This window comes from Chrysoperla carnea, chromosome 2, assembly GCF_905475395.1.
Source record: "Chrysoperla carnea chromosome 2, inChrCarn1.1, whole genome shotgun sequence".
In the NCBI taxonomy this organism is placed as follows: domain Eukaryota; kingdom Metazoa; phylum Arthropoda; class Insecta; order Neuroptera; family Chrysopidae; genus Chrysoperla; species Chrysoperla carnea.
Window position 1 is genome coordinate 17,998,155 of NC_058338.1, and position 23,653 is coordinate 18,021,807.

A 23,653-nucleotide genomic window follows, 5' to 3' on the forward strand; every position below is an offset into this window, starting at 1 on the left:
ATAAATATCATATCATTTACAACATTATTCATATAAAAATGATATTAATTTCTAAATTGAACAAATCAAAATTGTGTTAATAGGTTTTATCTAATTACACGCTAGCATATTTCTTTTTAGGTGTAGGCATAGCAGGATTTTAACGCTAATATGTCAGCGCAACGAGTTAAAAAAAATGTAAACCATATTTGTTAGTTTCAACTGATTTTTTCATTGAATGAAAAGACAAAAGATGTATCATATTTGTATTTAGATGTTATCACATGTAAGTGCAAATAATTTATGACCTTGCAATGTCAAAGTATTTCTGTAAATACCTTTAACAAACCCAATCAGAACTAAATACCATATCTCACACAGGGTGTAGGTTGTTTCAAAGGCACCCCTTTTCTACTGGCATCGAATTCGATCTAGTTTTCAGGTTCAATTAAAACCTCACTCTGATTCATAACTGATAAACATTAGATGAACGCTTTAAACTACAAAGTTGCTCTTTATAAATACGCAAAACTTTTTTGTAAACCGAATAGTTTAATTAATAGCAAAAATCTGGCTTTTTGGGATGTTTGTCCACTCAATTTAAACCAAAATGATTTTTATGGAAAAACACCTTTTTTTTTTTTGATTGATTGGAAAATTGTCGAAGAGTGCCTATATTTCGCAGAAAAAATTATACGAAATAACAATCGTGATATGAAAAAACAATTTTCGGTAAAACTTTTCTGTCAGTTTTTGCCTAAACTGTACGGTTTGCGTAAAAATATTTCGAACAAAAAATGATACATTTTAATCAATAACAACTTCGATTACCAGCAGGATCAGAATGAGCTTTTAATTGAGACTGAAAACCTAGGTATAGTTTAATGTCTGCGTAAGATGGGCGCCTATACACCCAATATTTATCGCTTGAAGCATTTTTATCGATAAAAGTTTTCGAGATTAAAAAAGGCACGCTGTATATTGCGTTCCACTAACTATATATAAAAACAGTTCAAGGTGACTGCTAAATAAAACATTATTCACGTGAGAAAAACATAAAAAATGATACTAGGACTAGCGTGCGATTAGACACTTCATCGAATTTATTAAAATGTATTGATAATTTATTTTAAATGGAGTAGATACTTATCCTAATTAAAATTAATTAATATTATTTAATTAAAGCTTATTTTTATTCTTATTTTTATTTATTCTACTTAATTCATTAAACAATACAACATGGTAATACTGTTTATTTATAATTTTTAAAGAAACTGAATAAAAATTGCCAAAACTAAAGAGTAGTAGAAATAGTAAATCATCGAAAACAATTTTGAACACATTATATTGCAAGGTGTAAATCTTAATAAATGCACAAAAATTAAAAACACATTATTTTCTAAATTTTCTTTCTACAAGTTCCGATAAAGCAGAGGAGAGGTCGTCCTTCTAAGCGATTCAAGTTGACGCGACGTTACAGAATTAAGAATGAAAATGAAGAATTATAAAATACTTAGAAGTCATTCAACTTATGTCATTCAGTAAAAAAATCAAAAAGGCTCGTGCGCACGGAGGTCAAAACCCCTCCCATTGAGAATCTGAACTCCTCCCATTGAGAATGCACCCATTTATGAGACGAATTTCCACTGACTGAGATCAGATATCCATGCATATTTTGACCTCGGTACATTTAGTTTTTGAGTCGAGTACTTCAAACAGAAAACCTGGATCTTGGCAAAGCTATCAAAAGAAGAAGAGCTGGAGAAAAGTTCAGGAAAATTACGCGGAAGCCAAGGTCCGCGTCTTAACAGACTCTAATATACAGACTGATTCACTTGAAGATGATAGATCGATTTTTGGACCATCGTTATATTTTCTCAAATTTTGAGTGCCAAATATTCACTCGAAGTACCCGGTATTTGCAATAATGATGCGTTTCCGAATGTCTACCAAATTTTTCATGTTCTGGCAGTTTTGCTCCGTCGTTTCAAAACATATCTTAGATCGTTTTAGCCTCGCTCAACATACATCGCAGTGTAGAGCGTGATGCTCTTCTCCTCTGTGATGCACACAGAGGACCAACGTGGATTGCTGAGGCTGCATCAGTGTTGGTCCCATAGGACCAATGTGGCAACGAACATGTTAAATATATCAGTTATTAAAATTTCCGCCCCATTAAATAAAGATTTGATTCTATAATTAGCGTTTCTAAGTTACTTACCAATTTAATTAAATATTATCAAAATTAGAACTTTGTGCATTTATTAAAACGATAGATAATCTTTTAAATTAATACTTACGGTTCACTTCATCGAAATTGATAATAATAAAATAAATCCAAAAAATTTCCCTTTTTGGAATTCGACGTGAAAGGAGGTAGGCTACAATATTTCAAAGAATATCATTTATTAAGTCTTGACATCCATAACGGCACCCTTTACTTATGTATTCGCGGTTTCCCATAATCTTAGTGAAACGGTAAAGGCTTTCTTCCAAACTTTAGCCTTTTTGCAAAAATAATCTTCATAAAGTTATGTACAAAAATGGTGAGTAGTACAGTTTGAGTGGAGTGGCTTTTAGGGGAACCATCAGTACCAGCATCAGTTTCTATTCGAAGAGCAAAGAAGGGACAGCTTTTTGGATTGATTTTCTTTACTTAACAATTTTTTAACTCAATTTCAATGAATTTATTGTTAATATTTTTAATTAAAAACAGAATTTGTTAATCAACTACTCATAATAACAACCAAAGAATATTAAACACAACTTTCAGGTATACGACTTGCCATCAATCGTTCTTTAATGGCATGCCCATTTAATTCATAATCAGCTGTATTTGTTGTTGTTATTAATGGTGTTGTTATTGTTGTTGTTGATGTTGTTGTTGATAAAGGTATTGTTGTTGATGTAATATTTGTATCATAATTACTATAATCAATTGATGTTATATCAATATTCGTACATGGTATTATTAATTTATTGTTTATTAAATTATTAAATTGTTGTTGTTGTTGTTCTTGTTGATGATGATGTTTAATGTGTAAATCTTTTACATCATAATTATTATCACTAGGTATATGATGATGATCACCACGTTTTAATGTACCACCACCACCATGATATACGTTCCATCCCATTGGTGGTATTGTTGGTGTGGATGTTGTTATGGGTAATGGTTGGTCTTGTGGCAAGTTACACTAAAATTTTATTAATCAAAATTAATTCAGTTTTAATAACAACAATGTGTATAAGTTCCAGATCTTATTTGTATTATAAATAACAAATTACTAAAACGGGGTTCCACAAGGTTCGAATCTTGGTGCATTCATAGTTTTTATAAATGATTTCCCTAAATGTACCCAGTAAAAAGTAAGGTACGACAAATTTAAAGGAGGAGATCGATGATGACATTAATGAGCTTTTTTCTAGATATAGCTCAATAAAAATGGGAAATAAACTCAAGGCTCAATAAAAATGGGGAATGGGGGGACGATCATATACAAATTAGAAAAGCAAATCATATCAAAGTTGGAATCAACTACTGTATGTATACAAATGTATATCTGTATACAAATTATCGTCCAGGCCAATAGATTGTAGATCATAAAACTTCTATTCCATAGAGTTTACTTTTCTCCTTTTCGGGATAAATCTAAAAGTTATTCCCTAAAAGGTTGCTTTGTGCATAAACTAATTTGGACCAATATTCGACCGGAAACTATTATCAACTATTTTCTTTCGAGTTGCAAGTGTTTGATGACATTTTCTATAAGAAGATTTTTGTAAGAAATCTAAGTAAAAAAAATTAATCAGATTTGAGTTATCAATCAACTTCTGATTGAGCTATCAATGATGATTTAATCAGAATTCTGATATTCCTTATTCCTTTATCAAATTCTATGAATTATCTTTCATTTTCAAGCTTGTCGTGCTGTCTAATGATAAAAAATAAACTCACGGTCTAAGAATGTTCCTCTTAGGTAAAAACTGGCTAGAGAAATAATATTAAGGTTTAATTTTGTTCATTATGTAATTTGTATATGATATCTGTGATAAAATTGCCTATAAATATTAAGAAAAGAAATTGCTATTGATATTAATATATTATTTCTCTAGTTTCTCTAGCGTAATTCCGTACGAGTCGAGCTAGTACATATTACTAGTATTTAATAAATAAATAAATTAATAATATAGATTCTTACTAATGTATCAATATAATATTGTTGTTGCTGTTGTTGTTGTTTACTATTAAAGATGTTTATATCAGATTGATTAATGAAATCTAATAATTCATTACGTAATAATATTGTTGATGGTTGTTGCTGTTGTTGTTGTTGTTGATATTTATTTATTGTTGATGCTAATGTCGTTGTTGTAAATATATCTACAAATGAAGAGTGCATTAGAGAATTAATGGATATCTTATATATAGGTATAAAAATGTTATGTTCGTTTGTGTATTGCTTATGAACTCAAAAAGTTCTGCACCGATTTTGCTTAAATTTTTAGAGATACAACCTGCTTCGAAGATGGTTTTTATCTAAGCCCCAGGAGGTGGAAGAGTGGGGGGGTGGAATTTTGTATATGGAAAACCCATGTAAATAACTTGATAGACAAATACAGATCAACGTTTGCCTAAATGTTTGGTTGCTAGGTTTTTTTTTTAATTTTATGTGATTTATAATATTTACAAAAGATAATTCTAATTATTATTCTCACAAGCAGTATGTTAGGAATGCCTCTTTATTAATCGAAAGTCTGAAACTATAAAGCTACGAAACATGTAAAGCTGGAACCGCCAAACCAGAAATTGGAAAACATTGATGATAGTTTGAATTTTTTAACAGATTTCTAAAATTTTCTTATAAAATCAAATATCGTGGAATGAATATTTGATACTATAAATATCTACCAAATTATTTTTTCCTGCCATGGACACATATATTCTTCGTCGATAATGTCCACATGACGTGAACATTATCGACCTGATAAACAACATTAATAATTAATAAAATGAAATCAATCCCCGGTCATAATCGAACTCGTACCGAATCTTTTCTTATAATATGTGTGATACAATATAAGCAATAGAAGCTTAAGCAATCTCATAACTAGTGGCGGATTTAGGGAGAAAGACTCAGTGGGCAAAATATATAAATAGATACTTTTTTTTGTTTGGTCTTCGTTAATGAACTTGGTGCCCCCTTGTCGTGCCCTCTTATACGAATATTGTCTTCCCTCCTTTTTTAGTCTTCTTAAATGGACTTCGGACACCCTAGTTAGTGGTGCCCTATTACGAGGACCCAGTGAGCCACTCCTTCTTTGTCACCCCTTCCGTTGCAAAATACGTTTATCTTGTAAATACCATCGTATTATGAGCTTAGCGAGCTCTGAGTTCGAAGATCAAAACCAAGCAGTCGGAATCTTTAAATAGCACAATCTTCCCCCATTATCTGCTATCTACCCGAGCCAAGGAGTCAATTAGAGGAGATCCACGTGTGCCAGATTGAAAGTCTATTCGGAGTCTGAGGGAAGCATGTTAAGGGGGCTTTATGGAAAGGAGTCAAAAAAGGAAAGAGGAATATTGCGCAGTGGTTTTTGTTTATAAAGTTGGAATTTTCGAGCAAGCGGCCGATTAACGGCAAGTATAAGAAGATAGAATATACGAGCAAATAAATATTTATTTACGTACCATTATTATATTTGGATGGTAATATAACATCAGGATCTGGTTCATGTTGCAGTTGTTGTTCATAAGATGATGTGTTATATTGTTGTTGTTGTTGTTGCTGTTGCTGTGATTGCAACATAATTAACATATTACTATTATTTGATTTATCTGATGCCATTGTCGTTGCTGTTGCTGATGCCGCTGTTGTTGTTGTTGTTACCGTTGTTGTTGTTAATATAATTGTTGTTGTTGGTGTTATAATTAATTGTTGCTGTTGTTGTTGTTGTTCACATCTATTATTTGTATTATTATTGATAAAATGTTGTTGTTGTTGTTGATGTTGTTGCTGTTGTATAGCTAGTAAACATGATTGTGTGGTATCCTTTGATTTACGTATTTTAATTATAATGTAGAATGTTATTATAATTAATGTAAATGTTATACCAATAAATACACCAATAATTGTTGTCGATATTGGTAATAAATCATTTGTTAATACTAAAACAATTAAATAGATTTAACTAATTTATATTTTATAAACCCGCGGTGATCTGAAATTTGAACATTGTAAATGGCATCAATGAAAGCTTTCAATCCTGATGGACTAAAGAATTATAATTTAAAATGAAGGAACACGCACATTTTAAATGAAAAATGGCCCTCGGTTAAATTCACTTATGCGTGATTATTTGACTACATAATTACTGAGAAAAGTATTAGCTATTATGTAAAACAAAATCAGCTGCAACTATCTGCTCCTTGAAATTGTTAATTTAACCCCAGGAGTGGTCTATAAGGGGTGAAGGAGGTAAATTTCAGTAAATTTGACATTTAATTTGTAATCAGCGACCCCAAAAACCTCTACGATTTAATTTTGGATTTAATTACTTAAATTTTTTGAATTTTGGGTGCATTTTTGGCCTTCTACAACACTGTGGGGTGACGTTGAAGATCTTCCGTCTCACTATTGTAGTTTCTTGCTCTTTTCTATCCTCCCTTACTGTCTTGTCGCTGAAGCGCACTTCTGATTGGCTGCCAATTTTAATTAATAGCTAATTATCCGTACATTGGATTAAAAAATGTTAGAGGACTTTTCGTCTTAGAAATTTATTTTCTACCTGATGCAACAAGGGCATCCTTTACTCTTGGAACACCCTGTATATTATAAATATATTATATTATATAATATATAATTATTACTTACCAGTATGTTTATCATAATCAATAAATTGTATATTATCAATAATAAATGGTTGACTATAACCTTTTGAATTGATCGCATATATAATAATATGATAGATGACATCACTTTGTAAATTTGTTAATAAAAATTCTGGTTCATATTGATTTGTTTGATTATATATTAAATAACCATATTTATGATTATGATTATGATTATTATTTGTCTTAATTAATGTTGTTGTTGATAATGTTGTTTGTAATTGTGTTGTTGTATATAATTCTAATAAAAAATATTGTGGTAGACCACCATCAAATCCACTTAAACATTGTACATTCATTGAATTTAATGTTTGATTTAATAACGTACAATTACGTACTGAATATGGTTTACCTTTAACAATAATAATTAATAATTAGTATAATTTAAAATGATTCACAATACAGTCTTCTCTTGGTATAGGGTCTTCAAAGTTGAATTATTTTTGTGTGTAATCCTATCAGGCCCGTGCGCAGGAATAGGAAATATTCATGTATTTTTTTATATTTTTAATTCATTGTTTACACCGTTATAATCTGAACTATTCTCAAACGATCCATCTTCTTTCAATCAAAATATATTTTGCAGCATCAGCGAGTTCGATAGCTTCACCGATATGCAGGCTTTATGTTTGAAGTACTCGACTCAAAGACAAAGTCAGAGAATTTACCGAGTTCAAAACATGCATGGAAATCTGATTATTGAAATTGTCTCATAAATGAATGCATTTATCGGACTACATTGTTAGTTCAAAATTAATGCGGACAGATTCTCAATGGGCGGGGCTCTGACCCCAAAACTTCTCCCTTGCGTACTTCTAATCTTAATTCTACATTCAAAAAAATAATTTTAATATTTTCGAAATAATTAGGCAGGTAGAATTATAAACAACACAGACAGATCCTACAGTTAATTTACCTTCACAACAACTTGCACTTAATTTATGTTTGTTGTACTGGAGGAAAATTAATGGACGCATAGCAGCAAGTCCAGGAATGGGGAAGCACCGTATGAAGATGATAGTATGAACGATTGTATGAATGAATAGAAGGACCATTGGTCATAAGCGACTACTACTTTGGGAAAGCATTGAGAAAGGAGAGACCATTTTCAATAAAAGAAAACTTTGTCAATTGATAAATGACCCTTGGGTCTGGAACATCGAAACTTTAGTGTTTTGGGATGAGATTTTTGAAACGAAATGAAGATTATTATTTCTTTAATCTGAAAATGTTTCAGGACGAAAGTTTAACAGACCTCAAGCCTCGTTACGTATTTGCTTTTTATAAAATTTAACTTGTTGGATAGTAAGAAACCCTAGCGATACTTATAGTTAGTTACTAAACTTACCAGCAGCAACAATTTGAAATACACATGGTAATAATTGCTGTCCAATGGAATTAATTGCCCAACATGACAATGTTCCATAATCTAAATCAGTGATTGGTGTATATTCTAATATACTATTCGTACCATTCGATTTATTTATATATCGTTCCATATTTATATCTATCGTTTCTCCACTGTTATTAAATTTCCATTTGTATTTATAAACTTGTGGATCTGAATCTATTTCACAATTTATATTTAACGATTCCGAACGACTTGCTCCTATTACAATGATTCGATCATTACGGCATACTGGAGCATCTAGAAATTATTGAATTATATAATTATCTAAATAATATATTCACATACATTAATTGATTTTGCACTGTGATATATTGGGTGGTTGAAAACACTGTGTCTAAATAACGTTTGTAATCTGTAAATTTTTTTTTTAATTTTATATATAGCTTTTAAGTTTTCTTGGCGAAGTTCAATATTATTTATGATAAAGATTTGAAATAAAATACAAAAATTAATTATTATTTTTCGTTTAACAACCCAATTAAGTTAATTAAGTAAATTGTATTATCAATCACTACTTCATGTTTTCTTTTCGCCAATCACCTTTTTCCTGTGATTCATTCAGTCACAATAGGGTATGCTAGCATTTTTTAACTTATTAATGTATCATCCACAATAAGAAGGCCACACCTTCTTGAAGTTAAAACTTATTATGAATTAAACTTAATTTACTGAAAATACAGTAAACAAATTTTTTAAATTATTTTTTAAGTAAGAGTTATAGCCAGAAAAAACGATTTTCTGCAACCCCCCCCTCCCGATATTTAATTAATTAATACTTACATTTAACTCGAAATATTAATGCATTTGATATAGTTTCACCTTCACTATTGATCGCTGAACATTGATACTTCCCAGCACTGTGTTTTGTTACACGTTGTAGTACTAAACTTTGATTTGAGCGTATTATCCGTGCTGACATATTATGATTTATTATGTTATTCTATAAAATAAACAAATATTACTTATTAGTTATTACGTTTATATAGAATATACTTTTAATTATAGCATTCGGAGTGATCTCCGAGGAATAATTTTATTTTTGATTTCGTGACATACAAAACTTTCAAGAACCGTAACCTCTCATATGAATATTTATACCAAATTTTTATGATTAACACTTCTAAGGAACGAAATATCAAAGTTTGAAGAATCAAATATTGAGAAAAGTGAGTTATTTAGTTAAAACACCTAAGGCAATATTTTAACTGTATTGTGTTTTGTATAAATTTGATATATTTTTATGGATTCCTATGGGAATTAAGAATGAAATAATTTCTTGGTAAAAAGTAATAAGGAAATATTAGTCTCTAAGGCACACAACGATTCAAAAACCATGTTTGTTAACTTTTTTGAATAAAGATAGTAACCTACTTAAAATTGTTTTTAACATTGTTTGAACGAATTGTTTTGTATTTTTAATAAATTTTCAGAAATTTATAGCATCGAAAAACACGTTTTGTATTTTAGTACGTTACCTTTCGGAAGAAAAGCGACCAAAAAATATGTCATTATTGCATTTAATCGAAAGAAAAGACGGCAAAAGAAGGCATTCTCCTGTGTCCACGACTTTGACCTAAAATTATACATAAACTTTCAGCGTATTCTCTTTTGATTAAATGCAATAATGACAAATTTTTAAGTTGCGTTTCCTCTAAAAGCTCGCTTTTTTCGAATAAGTGTTTTAAGCAAAAACTGTTAGTTTTTTATGAGGATCAACTTTCTAATTTAAAATGGTATTCTATCTCTCATCGTTTTGGATCTAAATTGTATATTAAAGAGACCCAAAGAACTAGGTCCAAGGTGATGTCAGAGCATGATGTTCCCAATGAAACTCTACAACACTTCAAGTTATTCTTTGATTCGTTAGCTATAAAACGAGATATTTAGGTGTATAGACCAAAATGGCACATTCTGTATAAGTGTGTACATAGCCTAAAATAATAGTTTATTATAACATTTGAAACACTTCCTTATTGAATATATATAATAATTATACACACATGTATAAAACTAAAACGTTTTTTTATTACATTAAGGTAAGTTATATGATATGACCTTTCAATATAATTACTTCTATAATATCATATATGATATTTATTATGTTATTATTTATATTGAAAGGTTATATTATTATAAGGTCAATGTTATTTAGACATACCTACAATTATATAATAATTCTTATTTTATCCAAAAAGATGTTGTCAAAAGAGCTATTTATTAATATGAGATGCGTAATTAAGCCTTAATCATTCTATGATTTAAGATAAAAATGGAAATGAGGTAGATATCCCATAAAAGTAGTAGCCAAAAGCATGAGTTGTACAATGTATTTTGTCTGTATATTGTAGATTAAAAGTGCCGTGTTTCAGCATTTTTGAAAAACTAAACTTTAATGGTAAAATACAAGATTATTGTGCTATCCTTTTAACTTGTGTAATTCCAACGATGCGAATAAAAATTATTGAGTGGACAGTCAAGTTTAATAAAAATGGTGGAAGCGCAGATAAATAAAATACTATAAAATCAAAAATTTTAGGCATAGATCGTGGGACAGAAAGGGTGCTTAGTAAAATGATTAATACATATTTGAAACTTCGTGAGTGGCTTCCTTTTGACGAGTCTATTAAACTTGTCCCACGATTTTTTTTTGTAGCTGCGTTTTCAAATGTGTACGATGGCGTTATATTTAAACTATCGGTCTGAAAAAGCGTAGCAGGGAATTTGTCGGACACTATGGCAACTTGATAACATTAATAATTAGTAAAAAATTTAGCAAAAATGAGCTACGTATGTATTGAAAGACAAAATTACTTTTATTTTTATTATATATTATCTTTATTGTGGTACAAAAGTACCACATGTTCGAGCTAGCCGGTGCAGAATTTTTGTCGGACAAAATATTTTATTGTCTAATAATCATTAATGTTATCAAATGGTCATATTGTTCATTTGAGAACATAGCGCTTTCGAAAAAAGTCGTAAAGAGAAGTTTGGTGGCTCGCCAAGAAACTCACGAAATTGGAAGTATATATTCATCATTTTACAAAGCACCCTTTCTGTCCCACGGTGCAATAATTTTTAAATTTTCAAACTTAAAATTTCTGGAATAGCAATGTTTTAAAATCAACTGTCTTCGCATTACTTCTCAAATAAGCACTGACCGCTAACATGTTTGATCAGTGTTTATTCATAAAGAGAGAGTTGACATCATTATTTATCTTCTTGCAATTAACATAAAGACATAAATAGTGCTTCTGTGGAAGCTGCGGGTGAGTTTTCGTACATATGAATAAACAAAAGAAAAATATTCTCGCACATTTTTAAAGTTGATTGTTTACAATAGTGTGAATAAGCCATGTTATACTTTAAATATCACAACCTTACCAACACTTGTATTGTTTAAAAGTTAAAATAAAAGTTAACTAATAATATAATAGAATAGAATGTGTGTAGATAAAGTTTTCATAATTATATAAAGACTTTTATAATCAATATATAAGAAGTTCTATCTATTATTTATATTATAAACAAAATAAATTAAATAAATAATAGAACTTATATATCTATCTATACACATACAGTCGATGATATCAAAAGTGGCCTCAATATAAATAATAATTTCGATGACAAGCTTATTTTTGTTTGGTTTAAGAGAATTTCAAGTGGCAATTTGAAAAGTTTAGCTTTTATAAAGGTTGCTCCTTAAAAAAAGGCTTCAGAAGAAAACTTGCATATTTTCAAGCTTCGTTTTCGAAAAACAGATTGTTTAGAGTTAAAAAAACTTGAATAAACCATTGCTTTTTTCAATTATTTTTATATTGATTAATTAAAAATATAATTTTATTATACCATGTATATATGAAATATATCAAGGTATACTAAGTTTAAGTATAGTAAGTTTAGTCTCAAGTTTGTAATGCTTAAAAATATTACCTAAATCACCTAAAAAGTCCATTTTCGGGTATATAGTTGTGACGTCTATAAGATCGAAAATTTTCAAAAAACTATTTTAGCGTCTCGATAACTCTATAAAATAATATTATCTAAGACTAACGTAATCTGAAGAAAGAATGAGCTAAGAAATTAGACAGAGAGATCGGATCTAGTATTTGTCGTCATTTACAATGTTTGCCATAAGCTTCAGGCTAGATTCTGTTTTGTTAAAAAGAAATGCAAACAAATTTTTGATGACTTTTATCTTGGTTGTTTTTATAGTTATTCGAAAAATAATTCTTTCTGCTGTTTATTACATGAATGAGATTTTAATAAAAAATTCATGAATATATCCTTTTTTGATTCAATGTTAAGTATTACTAACGCATTTAATCTCTTAGCTGTCGTGGTTGGCCAAGATATTTTTTTACTTTAGACAGGGAAAACTCGTCTCACTACTTTCTGATTACCCTCGATTCGCGCATTCTTAAGGCTATGCCAATTTTTCGGTAAATTGTTTCTAGTTCTTTATTTGTTAGAACCTTTGCTATGTTAAAAACTTTAAAATGCACACTCTTTTCTTATATCGTGCCTGTAGGTCCGTGCCAACTTTTCCTAAAAAATAATCCATTCCTGCGTGCATCAAAGTTAGATATCAAGATGAAGGACTACCTCCATAGTTGTTAATGCGTAACCAATTCCGTACGCGGTATCCCTAGAGTAGCAGGTTCGATTCCTGCCATCGCAGCAAAGTTAATTTAATTAATAATTGTGATGGGTTGGTGTAGTGCATGGTATATGTACTCAGCCTCTGAAATTGAGGGGCTCATAAATGAAATTATTAGCGGAAAGGTGATAAAACACATATATGGTATCACAATGGGCTCTATAGCCTAAGTGTCCTTCGTAAACAGCCAATATAACCTAACCTAGCCTAACCTAACCTAACCTACCCCCACAGTTATTTACCACGAGTACGTATACCTCAAATTAACAGTAAAATTTTTGTTATCTTCTGTTTCACATCTTCTATTTCAAAACAGCAAAGCTTGGCGCTGATGTAACATCAATCAAGAAAGAGTGAATTAATACACCAATTTATCAAATAATTTTACAAAAATTCACTTGAAATTCTGATACATCATACCCAATAAGCCTATTATCGAATAATTGATATTTGGACCACCTACTGTGCCGCTGATTGTATCAACAATCTATTCACACATATCATATATACTTGTCAAACTTATACCTACGTTTATTGTTTATTATAAAATCAATAAATTAAAAAACAATATTCATGATAATTAATGAAAAAGGAAATTAATATAATTAAGCCATATGTGTAGGTAAAATGTGTAGGTATATATAGTTCATACATACATTATGTAACCATTGTAATTTTCTCCATGGTGGATTTGATTTGACATGACATTCAAAATAAACGTCATCACCTTCTTTTATATCGTCTGATTGTAAAGTTGATCCTAAACGTAGTGATACTATTGGAGGATCTGTAAAAGCATTAAAAGAATATGAATATTAATTACAAGTGAATGGTAATATTTTTGAATGTTACTTAATGTGTTATAGCACCCTGAGTTTTTATAAAAATCGATTTTTCTTGGGTTGTCAAGTTAAATTCTTTATACTTTTAAGAATTAGTCGGCGGGACAGTACCGTTTTTGTTAAATGATTAATACGTACTGAAAACTTCGTGAGTGGCGCCTTTTTGGCAAGTCTACCAAAATTCTACGACTTTTTCGAAAGTGCTGCGATTTCAAAAGTGCTGCGATCTTACATATGATCGAACGGTATATGTAAGCAATCGATCTGTCTAATAATTATGAATCGGTCTGTCTAATAATCGTTATCAAGTGAACATAGTGTATCCTTACTGCTTTTTTCAGACCGTTTGCTTAAAGTTTGGTAGACTCACCAAAAAATAATTTTTTTACAAATTACAAAAAAAAACAACCTTCAAATCAACATAAAATCCAAAAAAAGTTCTAGTTGAAGTATTTGTGCACATTTTTGTTTTTTTCGGCTTACCAAATGGGTACTTTTTGATATGCTTGAATGAGCAAAAAAAATTCAATTTTAAAATTGGCATATCTCGGTCAAGTTTGAATCTAGAAAGTAGAAAAAAACGAAAATTTGCACAAATACTTCTGCTAGAACTTTTAATTGAACTTTTTTATTTATTTGATGCATAGTTTTTTTGTAATTTGTAAAAAACTGATTAAAACCCCCAACCATCCCTCAAAAAAGGGGATAGGTACGCCCCTGAGAGGTCGACTTTTTTTACAAAATGTTTACAACTGAGGAAATTTTCAAAGATGCATTAATTTTTTCTTTATTCCCATGATATTATTTCTATTTAATTTTGTTGTGCTAATAAGTGAGCACGCATTTTAATATTGAATTTATTAAGCTTACAAGTTTATAAAGCGTGTTTTTTTATAAACTACAATTTATTAGACTAGACCAGTGGACGGAATGATTTAAAATAAATAGTTAAAAATCGTTGCAATCATGTACAAAAATAAGAGATCGAATTGAGAAGAAATGTTAAACAGAAATCATTTTCAGTAAAATTCGATCATAATAACTTGTATTATTGTTTAATAATTTTGTTTGAAAGTACAAATAAAATGAGCTAAACATCGAATGTTTTAGAAAATTGTTTTCCATGTAAGTCTAATTTTCAGTATTTGTTTCTATCTAACATTCATCAATATATATTCTTATATACAGAATGTTCGATTTACATCTAGGCATATAAATATCACGAGTATGACAGAATACATGCCTTAAGAAATGCATCTTAGTGAGAGGTATTATATACATGTGTAGAAGCTTCGATATGCGTTGAGATAGTTGTAAGACGTTCGGAGAGTGGGAGTTTCTTAGTTGAATAGATGAACTACAACAGATAAGCTACGATACAAGTCACTTTTGTAATTTCATGTAACACCTATAATACCTCTTACTAAGATGCATTGCTAAACGCATGCATTCTGTCATACTCGTGATATTTATATGCCTAGATGTAAATTGAACATTCTGTATATTGGTATACTTACAAACAACATTTATATTCCATGTTGATTCTAAATATAATCCAGTAACATTTGGATTCTCTGCACGACATGTGATTGGTTTGTTATCATCCTCGGTTGTTGGCACAAAACTTAATTCTGATATTGTTTTATTTTCTTTTATATCTTCCTATAACATTTACAAAAAAATACATATAAATAAATTGCTCATGGTAAATGCCAATACCATATTCATAATAAATAACAAAATAAACGACGGGTCTGTTGGCACGTTTATTTTATTTATAAGGTACCAAGGTAGGTTGTAGAAGGATGATTCTATACGTGACTGACACTACATTTGAGTCGTTTTATTTTGCGTCATTTTATGAATATATTTCTATGTTAAATATTCATAAAATGTAGTATCCCTTCCTGTAGTAATAATTATTTCAGTTTTTCAATTATTTTGAGTGTCTTGAGTTCACCTTCTTTATGCATATACCCATGCACAAAAAATTAATAATTAAATTAATTTCTGGTGACAACGAAAGCCGAATCCGCTACCCAAAGCGTAACGTGTTCGGAACAGGTTACGCTATAATCAACTGAGCCATAGGAAACATAATAGGATTCGAAATTTTTAATGAATTTTGGTTTGAATAGTATCAAAAGTTTGTTCTATCATTCACCAACATTAATAGCTATTGTGTTTGAGAAACAGAGACAAGCAAGAGTTCAGCAAGAGTTCAAGAATAACTTCCTTAATTTCTTATAAAGATATTATTGCTAAATTTTTCATTGAAAATCAATCCATTTTATTAGATATACTTTGTTTAGCGATACTGAAACTCAATTTAAAATTTATTGGGGTTCAAACTAACGAAAAATTTTATTTTTACTATGAAAGAAAATTAATTTTGAAAATCACGTTTCTTTACAGGCTGTCCCTAAAAGGTATTTACAACAATCTATCACATTAAAGTCTAGAAAATCGATTTAGCAAAACTTGCCCTTGTAAAATTTGCTCCGTTTTGGCACTAGGTATACGCTTTTGAAGTTGCAATTTTGAAATCGTTTTTTTTCCAACTTTAAAAAAGTTGTAAAAGATGCTCCGTTTTGGCGCTAGGTATACGCTTTTGAAGTTGCAATTTTGAAATAGTTTTTTTCTAGCTTTAGAATGAATAGCGCGATTTTGATAAAATTTGGTATGGTAAAACTTGTTTTATCATACTAAACAATTCATATCATCCTTATAATTAATATCAATTCATGGGCATACAATATGTGGTTTATGGTAAGGTGCTCTTCATGAACATCAATTACTCTTATGGTTTAATTAAAATTTGCAATCTTTATCCTTGGTAGCAGCATATGTAAGAGTAAAATATGTCTAGGAGTTGCACCTTTTTTATAGTAACAGATAACTTAATTTAAATTTAATTTTTGAAATCCTTTACCTCCTTGGGCTTTTTAGGTACACTCTGTATTGTAAATGTAGTTTATAGAGACTAAAAATTCATTATTATATCTCATTTCACAGTTTATTTGATTTTTATTTTTAAGTATTTTGATTAAGTTATCAAGAAAATAAGGAAATTGACTTTTGCATTGGCATGGAAAATATTAAATATAATACGGATAGATGTTCATAAAAAAAAATCATTTCACATTTAACTTAATATCAATGTTACCTTAATATAACATAAGCAATACGATTGAAAAATAGGATTGAAAAAACTCATCGTATCTAATCGACATATTTATAAATTTATAAATAATATAAAGCTTTCGTTATATAAAACTTACTTTGGTACGTTTTAATTGACGTTTGCCCTTATACCATGTAATAATCGCTGGTGGCCTAGAACCAGTTGATTCACATTGCACTTCATAACGACGATCAGCCACTAAATATGTTGGTTCTATTGGTTTTATTATATTTACAGTTAATGGACTTACTGAAAATTTTAAAAGTAAAATAAATATATAATTTTTAATATAAATTATTAAAAACGTTTCATTTATATTGCAGATTTCTATATCATATATAATAAAAAAGAAATCATTATTGATTCTCAAGTCAATATTTGCTTTCCTTTTAATGGTTAGATATATAGGGTATACCGTTTTTATCTATTAAGGCTAATATCTTGTTTTGTCGATAATTAACCCAAAAATTAAACAAAAATTTCAGAGTTTGATGGGGACATCATGTTCTGTCATCAGATTGGACCTAGTTCTCCAGGTTGCTTTAATTGTCAATTTAGATCCTTATAGGTAAGAACCAGAATAACACTAATAAATTAGAAAGTTGATCCTCATAAAAAACTAACGTTTATTTAAAATATTTGATCGAAAATCGTTAGCTTTCTTTCATTTTTTTAATGTTATTATTGTCTTTTAATCGAAAGAAAATACGATAGCTTCAGAAGTTACCAAGAATAATGAAGGTAATTCATTCATCTATGTTAATAACTTTTATGCTTAGGTAAATTTAAAAGCAATACGAAGAATTAGGTCCAATTTGATGAAAATTCCTTGCGCCAACACCAACAGTACATATTAACTGTAATGTGTATAGTGCCATATAAAAAATTGTTATCAAATATTAAACTATTAATCGATCATTTATTTATACAATGGTGTTATTTGTAAATTTTGAGCTTTATTCATTGATTTTTTGAAAACGTTCGAATAATGGACGTAGGAAATTATGCGCATTTATGAACATTTAGTACAGATATATATTTAACAATAGCGCTAGCTATATGTATAGAAATCTGTATAGTAATAATACTTTATAGGATTGGGCAGAGAAGTGTGTGATTTAGAAAATGCTGGCAAATTGAATTGTTTTAGGAAAACAAAAATCCATCAATCATATCAGATTATGTTTTTACATGTTATTTAAGAAAATTTCATCATCTGTATTTTCAAGTAAATTAAAAATTGAGTTTTTTAATAAATAAAGTAAATCGTATTTTTCACAAATTAAATCGTTAAATTTCATAAAAAAGCAATCAAGAAAATTAGAACTAAATGTACCTGAGTTCAAAAATTCTATTAATTAACCGTCCATTCAGGTAACTACTTATTCAGATGATAAAATTATTCATCATATTTCACAGAATTGGAAAATCCCCGACAAATGCGATTTAATACTTGTAAACCGATTTTTGAAAGCTATAATAAAATGTTCTCAATCAAACTACGATGCCACTGACAAACACACATATGTACAGTTAAACACTTTAAACTTGTAATATTCCTTCTTAAGTCAATATCAAAGTGATGGTTAAGGACATCAGATGAAATGAAAAGGATACTTAGAAAGCCATCATTTTTTGGGACGAATTTTTGTAATTATTTATATGTCAAAATTATATGTTATGCCTTTTCCAAACTGAATTGATTTTGAAGATCATCACCAATTTTTTAGTTTTTTTCGGATATCTTACCCTAAGTTCGCAGTAGAAACATAGCTAAGAAAACTGTCCGTTAAATTTACTTTCAAATGAAATCAAAAAAATTAAATTCGGTTCATCGGTTTAGGCGCTAAGATATCACAGACAGACAAACACACTAACGGTCAAACTTATAACTTTTTAATACTTTTTTATGTATTTAAGGGGGTAAAAAAATAATACGATATAGTTAACAGCGCTTTCAAAACCACACAGTTCTCGATCCTACCCTGTATTTTAATACTTACAGTATAAATCTAATATAATATATGATTCTTTTGGCTGCGTTAATTTTGTATTTAATGTTTGACATGTAAATATTGATTTAAAATCCGATCGCTGAATTGATGGCCATGTTAAACGATTCTCAATCACATCACCAATATTATGCTCATATTCACTATCAATAATGATACCATTTAATAACCATCGGACAATTGGTTCTGGTTTACCACCAATCACACGACACGTTAGTATTATATCATCACCAACATCCAATGGTCCTAAGGTTTTATTTGTTAATTGCCGTCCCCAACGATCTAATATTTGTGGTTCATTTGGTGGCACTATAAAAAAAAAAGAATATTAATCATTTATTTAAGCATATAATCAATTTTGGGAATTAATATGGTAAATGGTAAATTCTGGATGATAAATATTTTGAAAGAACTTGTAGTTGCATCAATAAATGTTTTTACCTGGAAGTCCTCAATAACAGCTCCAATTTTGATGATTTTTTTTTTTTCAAAATGATACTTTTTGTATATTATTTAAAATCAGAAACATTTCAGGTGGACGAAATAATCTGGAGGAGGAATAGGCAATATCGCGACTGATATATCGACCCCCCAGCCTAAATCGCTAATGATAGAAGTTTTGAAGAAATTTCGAGAAGATATTGATTTTTATCATTTTAAAGAATTTTTTTAAATAGAATTGCTTTTTTTTATATGGTACGTACATTTGGCATTGCCAACAAGTTTCAATTTATTAAAAAAAAACGACATGTTGCACTCCGGGAGTTGCACTCCGGCAGAAGTGAAAACTTGAATATTAACGTTGTGCATTTTTGATATTTTGGAATGGCCAGGGAATAATTTTGCACGAATTGCTTTAATTATCAGTATAAAAGTACTATCATTTATGTGGTAGAATACAGTATTTATTTATTGCGCTATCCTACACAAACATGACAATTTCATGAACGAACATTTTTTACCCATTACAAAAAAAAGTGTATAACGCCGCTAAAGAAGCCTTCACTTAAAAAAAAAAAACAAAACCAAAAAAAATTATATTTTTAATAAAAAGGCAACCGCACACAGTGTTCCCAAGCGGTCACCCATCCAAGTACTGACTGAACCCAATGTTGCTTAACTTCAGTGATCTTCAGTGATCGGGCGAGAGCCTGTGTACTGACTGTGACATAGTCTTACGCTTTTTCGATCAGGACACGTGACTCTGTCGCGAGTTTAACATTTTTTACCCATTACAAAAAAAGTGTACAACGCCGCTAAAGAAGTTTTCACTTCAAAAATATAAATTTGCCCTGAATGCAAGAGAGAACTGCGTGTAATTTTCATTTCTTTATTAAATCAGTTTAATGCTTTTTTAAATATTAATATTTTTCTTTTCTTATTTTTAATTAAAATTAGGTTTATTTATATATCTATAATAATATACATATATTAATTAATATTTAGGTCGGTTACCTAGTAGGTAGATTAGTACATACTGTTACAGTTATAGTGTTAATAAAGGTATACATAATTAAATACAGGATGTTTAATATATTTATAATAATTATAACATATGTACATTAAATGATAAAGTAGTTATGTTTATGTTATTATATTTCAAACCAATTATATTTCAAATCAATGTTTAAACTCTAAATGTTTCATAAATAATTGCTATACAGTATGGTTCAAAATAATGACACTTTTTAGGTTTTACATACAGAAAAATCGATTTCCTGAAAGAGGACATTTACTTGGCTCAAGAACTATTTTCTGTCCAAAATTTGTAACCAGTTAAGTGGATGCGAAGGTTTGAAGGGGTGCATTGTAACGCTTGCCTACTTAGAAAAGGAAGTTATGGGCATTAATGCCAACAGCGGCAGTTTTCCAACTATTATTATGCATTAGAAAAGATATTCAATAATTGTCTTATAAATTTGTAGACTTTTCTAACACCATGATTTTTTTGATAATTTTAATAGTAGTGCAGTAAAGCAGAAAAAGGTGAAAGGCTCATATTGTCTCCAAATTTTCATTTTTGTTTGTTATCTCTATTCTTAGGTTCTTAAACCTTGAAAATCTGTTGTTAATTTTAGTTGAGAATCTCAAATTTATAATGAAAAGGTGTGTAAATAAAAATTATCGAATTTTTTCTACCAACATTTTCCAAGTTTTCTAAAATTCTAAATTTTGATTCAACTTGGTCAAAAATCATTTGAGACGGAAAATGAAAAATAACGTTTTCCTGAAAAAAATTATATTAAAAGGAAGTTTTTTTCCAAAATTTTGTTAGTTACATTTTTATTTTTAACCAGATAGCATAGATGAAAGATTACCCTTTTCCTTAAAATTACATCGTGTTTTACAATCTTTTCTCTGTTGAGAACCACATTTATACTAAATTATTTTATAACGCAAAATAGTCAAACGAGATAGTAGTTTTGTCTACAATAAATGAGAGGGAATTATTCCGGAAAAACTGATTTTTCTCCCTAAAATAGGATGAATTTTAAGGAAATAATTATTTCATATCTACATTGAAGTATCATGAACATGAAACCTTCATGTATGCTGTTTTCCGGAGGGGACCGACCGTCCGTATTTCTAGCAAGGGTTTCACAACACTACAACGTATTATTCACTATATCCATTGTTTTGTAACAAAAAATGGTCAAAATTAGTATGTACTAACTGGCAGGGGGTTGAAGGATTGTAGTTAGGTAATATAAAGATATTTATGACGTTTTTGTTCGTTGTGTCTAGCTGTTCTTGCCTGTTGTATGTAAGTATAATCAATTTTTGAGATTGTTTATTTTCTCGAAAAAAGCATAGAGAAGCATTATTTAATATACTTATTATTTCAAAACGGAAAATGTTAAAAGGCTTTGTTGCAGTTTGTTACTGATAGTTTAAAAGATAAAAGTTTTATATGCATATTAACTATTTTTATGATAAATTCTGTTGGAGCTTGGTGAAATGAAAGGAAAAATAACAGTAAATTTTTTAATATTTAGCTTAAATTCGGAAATATCCAAAGATTTAAACTTAAAATAGGTGTTTATAAATTAGAAAATAAATTATTATAAATATGACCTTCTCATTCGATTAAAAGATTAATCCACTTGGATCGTGAATTCTTTAGCAAACATTTCGAAAAGCTTACGACATCCTTCGCTGATCTTCAGCGGGTTCAAATAGTAATCTTTTTCAGGTATCTCTAATGTGCCCCTTTAAAGTCACTTACACCAAGAATGTTACTTTTATTTACTTGATTTCTTTTGATATTTTTAAAAGTGAAGTTCATGAATGAGCTAAATCGGGGTGTTTTAGGCGGCCTTACAAAACCCGTTGTTAAGGATGTATGAGCACGGTAATGAGGACAGAAATTTTAAAATATATATATTTTCAATTTTGATGATGAAATATGTTATAACTTCACAATATAAGACAAAAAAGTAAGAATAAAATTTTCAAAACATCGAAAATTGTTTAATTATTTAGCTTTTGATATTCGGAAAACCAATGCAGATATCGAAAAATTTTATACTAATTTTTCGTCTACATTCATGAAGTTATAAGAAAATTTATCGTCAAAGTTGAATATAAGGTACAAATAATTTCAACCCTCAATCTAAAATTCCCTTGGTGGTCGTAATACTTTAAACATATTTAAATATGTGCTTTTCTTATGAACCATTCAGTCTGGATCTGTGACGATAAAACTGCAAGTTGGTTTTTAACCGTGATTGGAAGTAACAAATGGTCAGTGTAAATGTGTTTTCCTGCATAGAAAGACTTTAAAAATGATATTAAACAAGTATTTTTGCTTATATTAATTATATTTTCAGTAAAATATATTAATAGCCTAAAATTTGGAGGGTGTTCTATGACAGCAGTAAACTTACCATAGACTTTTAAACTATATAAGGGTTTTGACTATAAAATTTAAACATAAATACGTATAATGTAATGTTTTTCCTGTTGTATATAGTATAATGAATATTGTAATTAAAGAATATAAACACCAATAAATATAAACAGAAGAAGATGTGGTGGAATTGACTCTGAGATATCATACCAATAATTTTCAGGATAATTAATATAATCCATTTGTTATATAAGGAAACAAGCCAAGAAACATAGCGTTTTTTGTTTACGGCTAATCAATGAGGATACAAGAGAACTCACTGATAGTTTTCTCTCTCATTCATCATATCGCAAGTTTTGGGTCCTGGCGATTTCTATTTATATAAACTCTTTGATATTTTATGAATTGTCATAAAAGATGACGTTAATGTCACAATTTTTTTAAGCGAGTAGGTATATTTATTGCAGAACACTTTTAAATGTAAATATTTTATTATAGAAATAATTTTTTTGCCCCTACAATCGATTCGACGTGTTTTTGGTACATCGAAAAATGTACTGGAACTGTCTATTATATCGATTTTCGAGGTGACTTAATAAATTTCTATTAGAATGTTAATAAAAACCTACAAACATAGAATATAATAGAAACATAGAATTTGAAATAAAACGTAATATTTATGTCTTATTTTATATTAATTACGGATACGTAGTGTATATACGAATACGATATCATTTTAATGTTGTTCTCATTATTTATATTTTAATTTTATTTTATTTATATATATATTATATTTATTATTATACAATTCTTTTTATATGTT

General features: G+C 29.2%; 1 protein-coding gene across 1 annotated transcript in view; it reads right to left on the minus strand.

Moving 5' to 3' along the window:
* Positions 1-2,735: 2,735 nt before the first annotated feature.
* The window catches only part of LOC123292516 (neural cell adhesion molecule 1-like), a 56,335-nt gene continuing 35,417 nt past the window's right edge, over positions 2,736-23,653 (minus strand). The window contains exons 4-15 of the mRNA XM_044873230.1: positions 18,972-19,289; positions 17,066-17,217; positions 15,302-15,446; positions 13,599-13,729; positions 9,063-9,222; positions 8,220-8,519; positions 7,091-7,223; positions 6,855-7,009; positions 6,095-6,148; positions 5,672-5,869; positions 4,182-4,363; positions 2,736-3,176 (exon numbers count right to left, since the gene is read on the minus strand). Coding sequence (XP_044729165.1) covers positions 2,736-3,176; positions 4,182-4,363; positions 5,672-5,869; positions 6,095-6,148; positions 6,855-7,009; positions 7,091-7,223; positions 8,220-8,519; positions 9,063-9,222; positions 13,599-13,729; positions 15,302-15,446; positions 17,066-17,217; positions 18,972-19,289 — 2,369 coding nt within the window. The remainder of the gene's footprint in view (positions 3,177-4,181; positions 4,364-5,671; positions 5,870-6,094; positions 6,149-6,854; positions 7,010-7,090; positions 7,224-8,219; positions 8,520-9,062; positions 9,223-13,598; positions 13,730-15,301; positions 15,447-17,065; positions 17,218-18,971; positions 19,290-23,653) is intronic.